The sequence below is a fragment of the Lactuca sativa genome, chromosome 1, assembly GCF_002870075.4.
Source record: "Lactuca sativa cultivar Salinas chromosome 1, Lsat_Salinas_v11, whole genome shotgun sequence".
Taxonomy (NCBI): domain Eukaryota; kingdom Viridiplantae; phylum Streptophyta; class Magnoliopsida; order Asterales; family Asteraceae; genus Lactuca; species Lactuca sativa.
The window spans coordinates 95,654,751-95,661,487 of NC_056623.2; the positions used below are offsets into that span (position 1 = coordinate 95,654,751).

Consider the following 6,737-nt stretch of genomic DNA (forward strand, 5'->3'; position numbering starts at 1 on the left):
ATTCGGATCTCGAGTTTCAAGTAGGGGATTTTTTTTTTGCAGAGGTGTCATCCGATCTCATAAGAGGGGCAAAATAGGACCCCGATTCATTGGTCCATTTAGGATCTCTTCCCGAATTAGAAAGGTTGCATATCGGTTGGATCTCCATGATGATCTTAGTCATATCCATAACACCTTCCATGTGTCTCAGTTGTGGAAGTGTGTAACTGATGAGGCTGCAGTTATCTTTTTAGATGACATTCAGGTGGACGGAATCTTGAACTATGTTGAGAAGCCTATTGCGGTTATGGACAGGAAAACTAAAGCTCTTCATAACAAAGTGGTGAAGCTAGTGAAGGTGCAATGGAAGCACCGGAGGGGCTCCGAGTGGATCTGGGAGCCGGAGGAAGAAATGACGGAGCACTATCTAGAATTGTTTGAGGCAACAAACTTTAGGCACAAAGTCTAATTCAACTAGGGTAGATTTATAACATTTAGAATATAGGTAATTAGCCTTTAACCCTTGGAATGAAACTATTTTGCAATGGAGATCCCTACATATGTTGGGCGTACACATGCGTACGCGTAGCGTAGTAGGGTGGTTTGGACGCGGACATGTACCACATACATAGGGCGTACGTGGCTAAATACAAAACCATAATCTTTAGTCCATGAACCCTATTTAAGCACTCTTATGCCATTTGGACCTAACCCTAGACAGCCTCCATTGCCTCTAATCGTCCCTAAACCCTAGTTTGCAAGAGAGTGTGATTCTTGAGCTTAAAAGTGGTTTTAGTGGCCATTTTAGTAGGTTTGCAAGAAGGAGAAGGTAGTGATCAAGTCTTGTATGTGGTTGAGCTTCTAGATCCTGCATCTAATTCATCTTGGGGAACGTTTGGAGGTAAAAAGTCCAGACCTTGCTTATCCTTTTGCTAATTTGAGTTAGGGTTTGGTAATAAGTCAATTTTTGGTCCATGGATCTTCTCTTGTGAGTTTGCGCAACTCCAGAGGCTAGAAATGTTAGATATGAGTTCCTTTGGCATGTTAAGAGCATAAAAATGCTAACTTGATGGTTGTTATGGCACCATGCATGAGTTTAAGATCTTAAAGGGAGTCTTAATGAATAAAATAAGGTTTTGGGTTCCCATATGGAATGCAAAGGCATAAAGTTGCCAGCTTTATGCCCTAGGACCTTTAAAATGACCAAGATCTGGATTTGGACGAAGTGGCTACATGTATCAATTACTTAATGGCTTTATGTGTAAAAACTGCTTATACGTTAGGCATACTATCTTATACGCTGCGCGTACCACCAAAGGGCCTAGTACGCTAAAAGTACTGAGGTTGTACGCTGGGCATACGCTTCCAGTGGATTTTGGAGTTTCATTGAGCTTTTAAGCCATCTGGACCCTACTTAGCCTTGGGTATGGATCTATTAAAGTATTTGGGCCCTAAAACTTGTTATTGGTCCATGGGTGGCATGGTTGGGCCTATTAGGCCTTGTGGCCCATTATTTTCTTGGACCTTGGATGTTAGGCCCATTAATGAAGAAAGACTTTTGGGCCTTATTGGAGGAGTTTGGACTTAGGGTTTTAGCATATGCCTTGAGTTGTGCTTTAATTCTAATTAGGTTAATTTGTGTATATTCAGTGTGAGATTTCTGGACCGGTAGTTGAGCAGTATTTTTATCAACAGACTGAGGTGAGTCTTCTCATTGTATCAACGGGTCAAAGGCACCAATTTCGACACATTATATGATATGTGGATTGTTAGTTGTTATGCATTGACTGTATGAAGACCCCAGTGGTAGCTCGTGTCACTTGCATGAAGACCATGGAGTAGCCCATGGCACTTGGATATCCGACCTTGAGGGTAACCTATGACATCAAGGGTAAAGACCATGGGGGTAGCCCATGACACTTGGATATCAGACCATGAGGATAGTCCATGGCATTCCAGGTAAAGACCATGAGGGTAGCCCATGACAACTTTATGTATGTTGCATGGTATTCTGTGGTTGTATGTTATGTGATATTTTGGGATCTCACTAAGCTCTTGCTTACAGTTTATTTGGGTGTTTTCAGGTACTATGGGGAATGGCCCGGTTTGATGCGCAACATTCACTCTCCAACACTTTCCCCATTTATCTCTTTTGATACTCTTATATTTAATACGATATGATGTAATGGATTTTTGGGAACAAATTATGATTGTATTTCTGTTTTCAAAAATTAAAATTTTTATCTGGTTTTTGGGTTGTTAGAGAAAACACTCGAGTTATCAACATTTTGAAAACCTTGATCACTCTCATCAAACACAACCTATTCATATATTCTATCTACCTAAGATAAACATCCAATCTTTTTTTGTTTTTGTTTTTATGGTCAAATGAAACAAAAAGATGGAGCACAAGCATGTATATTTTGATTTCGGTATAAACTAGTGAATTATTAAGTCTATCTATATTTTTATTATCAATATTTATGTCTTTTTGTTTTTGTTTTACAAAATCCATATTACAAATGGACTATCTATCTACTCATGAAATCCATATAACATACGAATGGAGGTGAAAGAGAATGATATGAATATACTACTTTGATATCTTAACGTCAACATTATTCACAATCAATTCAAATTTGTTGTCCCAATGATAATAATAGAGAAAATAACTAGACAAAAAAACATAAGCGGAAAATTAGAAGTTCATAGAAAATCCATGGGTCTCCAGAAAGAAAGATCTACCATATAATAAATTGTTACAATAACACAAACTAATCTATCATCTCGTGATCTCCAAATTACATCCACACCCTCAAAAGTGTTAACAATCACTCTTTCGCACTCTAAACAATAAAAGAAAAGAAATAATCAAACAATTCAAGTGTAGTGATCACGGTACTTTTGAAACCAAACTTTTGGATTCCTTTTATAATCTTAAACTTTCATCCTTATACTAACGTGGGTTGGAGAACCACTGTTCATTTAGCAAAAAATAAAATAAAACCTCAACAGCGTGATCTGTCTTCTATGTATTGATGTATTAAGTCGAATTAGGTCTATCATTATCTTCAATTTTGTTATCCCAAAAAACTAAAATAAATTGATTCGAATTTATCTCATTGGTTTTGTTAATAATAACAACTCGTTCCACATGGATAATGATGAATAACATATCAAGAAATTGGCAAAAATATTCATGTATAAATTAAAGAAGGACAAAATGGGTTAAAAAAAAAAACAATTTTAGACGAACATAACTTTTGATCTATTATAAGTTTTGACATCCACTTTATATGGATGAAAAATATATAATAAGCCAAAACTCTTGAAAAGCGGATTGCCTTACCCCATGGTGCAAATTTCGATATTTAGACATCCAATTTTGAGTTCCCCTTATTTCGGTATATATATTACCAAGTTTAAAATTTTATGTTTTAATTGTAAATCCATATGATTTTCTTTATCTTTTTATATCACATGATTAGACTGCTATTTAGTTTCAATAAATTGGTGTTAACTTTATTACTTTAATTTTATGAAATTTGATAATCTTTGTCAAATTTAGTTCCCCCTTATATAACTATTGAATATATTCATTTATAGGAATCTTGAAATTAATAACATATTTCCTGTGAAATCTTGAATATTTGTTTGTTCTTTAAATTTGTGCTTTAGATAAAAAGTTATGTGAGCCCTTTTTAAGACTTAATTTTAGGGCTAGCAATAATTTTTACCACGGTTTTAAATCGATGAAAATTTATAACGTTTACCATGGTTTTAAAATGATCAAAAGTTAATAGTTAGTATATTTACTTTGGTGCAATATAAATATGCACCAATAATCAATGCCTACTTAAAAGCAAAATAAGACCCCATAAAATCACAATAATTCAAACGATACGTGAGAAACTCATGGTGCACGATCGATGTATTCAACTAAAAATGAGCATATTAGCAAGAAAAGACAAATTCATTTATCAATTTCTAATTAAAAGAGTACATTTAGATAAAAAAAAATGAAATAAATCGAAGCTAGGGGAGGGATAACCAAAAATTATCAAGAAATTGATGCAAAAAGAAGGTTTCAATAGACCATAGAGACTTATTCCATCATGCCGCCTTCATAGAATCCAAACCACAAGAATGCTGTATAAGATACAAAATTGACAAGTTTGTGAGTATTGTTTTTCATGGTTAAATGCTAGAAATAACAACATACTTTCATTTACTTGTTTATTACAACAATTTACTTTCATTTCTTTCTATCACAACATTACACCTACAATTGTTATCTTATTAAGGTATTGTACTTTGAAAAATCTATCCAATTATAACTCCGAAAATTGTTTTGTGTTTTGATGACATTGCTATAACCATATTTTTTTTAATTACAATGTTGTAATTTCTAAATGAAACTAGGATGATATAATAAACAAATAAATGAAATTGTTTGTCCTCTTATTGCATTTATTTTTACTAATGGACTAGAATTAATCTGGTAATTTATAAATTGCAGTTTCTTTTTTTACTTAATGCAAAAATAACTACTTAATGATATAGTAAAAAATGAGACGTTTTCCATTAAGTCCTAACATTTTATAACATCGTGACATCATTTACTTTATCTTTTAACTTTCCCAAACGCATCATCATTTCCTTGTTTGGATAAATGAAAAAAAAAACATGAATATAATTTTTACCAAGAACTTGTGAATCTGAACCAAAACTGGTGAAAAGGATTCACAGAATTTGTCCATGTCAACATATGTATCTCCCTTGCTTGCTATCACATCCATGAACTTTTTCCTATCAGGAACCAGCTTAATGGCAACCTACACATCAAAGTTCACATACCACATTATATAACTTGAAAAAAAAAAACAAAACCCTACTTTCAACTCATGATCTAAAGTCGGGTAAAAATGTAAATTGATGGGGAAAAAAGGGTAAAACTTACAGTGAAACTTGAACTTGCAATCCATCCATGCCATTTCTTCAAAGTCTTGCTATAGGAATCATTGCAAGCTTGTTGCATTGACCAATCTTGATGTTGGTATAAGTTACGGAAAAGTTCCACTAAGAAGTCCATTGCTCTAAAAAACCAAATCGAATGGAATTGAATTGCATTCCTTTTCATATTTATGTTTGAATTGTAATGTTTGGGTTGGAATCGAGTTAGAAACTAGTAGTACGTACCTTGTTAACCAAAGAAGACCATTGGTGCAACTTGATGAATTCTTTGCAGTATTTGTTTCAACTTCGGCTTGAACAAGAGCATATAAGTAGTTGAATCTAGTAGGGTTTTCATTATACTTAGAATCCAATCTCTACAAGATTAGTGAATGAAAATATTGAGTCTAATTAATAACACAGATTCTCTACGTAAACTTGGAAAAACAACACATAATGAATAGCTTACTGATATGTTTCCACTTATATCGGATTTTACAACAGCCATGGAAGCTCCGAATTTATCTAAAGGTAAAAATGAACAAATTAATAAACCATAATATCAGTTTTGATTCACAATGAATCACTAGTTTTGAACAAGAACTCGCACCTAGAATAGGCAGCAATGTTTTGCATGCGTCTAAGAAAGGCTTAGTTAAGATTTCTCCATGATCGGACTTCATATGCTTCATTCCTTCTATTGCAGGTGTAAATACCGTTTCTTCCATATCTTATCAAAATGCTTTATTCACCATAGAAAATTCAAAATCTCAGAAACAAAAATTGGAAAACGTCACATGAACCCTAAAATACAATCTTCAATTATTTTTCTCATGTCAATTCCATATTAATCAACTAACTGAATCGTATCAAAAACGAGAAAATGTAGCTGAAAATGAACATGAAGGATCAAATCAACGAGATTAATCTCATGTGAACGTAAGGATGGATGTGGACATCATACAATAAAATACAACCCGGAAAATGGGATCAAAGGCGTTGAATCTTATGATTATTAAAACCTATTTCTCCCTAAATTGAGGTGAAGATGAAGGATAATCGATTAAGAGCGTACCTGAAGTTGTTATAATATTATGGAGAGAAATGAGGAAGAAGATTAGAGTTGATAATATATATACGTACCAGATGGTAAATTGGTTTATAAAAATGCAAACAACTATAATATTGATTCATAAGCATTGGAACAATAACAAATGCACATTCATAGACAATTAGAATTGATCTTTAGGTTAAAAAACCTAAATATATGATAGGATTTTTTTAAAAGATTAATCATTGTAATATCACTACCAATTATATTGGAGTACAAGATATCATAAGCACATTTAAGGATCGACAATATGATATTTACATATATGTTGTTTAATTAGCAAACAAGTTGTCAATTAAGTTACATAATAATAAAAAAAGGTAATTTAATCTAACTAATCAAACAAGGCAGGAGACAAATATATTTTACCAAATAATTTGCAAAGAAAAGTTAACCAATCAATTAGACAATTTACTTAACCAATTAAGTATTATAAATGGTCCTTGATTGTCTCTCAATTATGATTACACAAATATAAATACATGGAATAAGGCCATGGGTCTTATAACAACAATGGGCTAAACTATTAGGCAATTTACAAGTATAACAAATATATATTAACATCCCTACACTTTGGTCCAGAATAGACTTACATACATTTATCAAATTGGAATGGAAAATATGAAAATAACAATGTAGGGAAACCCTTTGTGAATGTGTTTGCATATTCAGAGGTTGAAGGAAAATAAAAATA

The 6,737-nt window shown here is 32.9% G+C and overlaps 1 protein-coding gene across 2 annotated transcripts; it reads right to left on the reverse strand.

The window, feature by feature from the left end:
- Positions 1-3,949: 3,949 nt before the first annotated feature.
- On the reverse strand, positions 3,950-6,011 carry LOC111885910 (glycolipid transfer protein 1). Of its 2 annotated transcripts, XM_023882146.3 has the most exons (6): positions 5,543-6,011; positions 5,402-5,457; positions 5,179-5,309; positions 4,940-5,075; positions 4,683-4,814; positions 3,950-4,128 (listed from the first exon to the last, which is right to left on the reverse strand). In XM_023882146.3, exons 1-6 carry the CDS (start codon positions 5,658-5,660, stop codon positions 4,093-4,095), a joined length of 609 nt encoding a protein of 202 aa, XP_023737914.1. In that variant the 5' UTR covers positions 5,661-6,011; the 3' UTR covers positions 3,950-4,092. The 2 variants fall into 2 exon arrangements, with proteins under 2 accessions (XP_023737914.1, XP_042754350.1); XM_042898416.2 differs by lacking the exon at positions 3,950-4,128 and having other exon boundaries at positions 4,509-4,814.
- Positions 6,012-6,737: the final 726 nt, after the last annotated feature.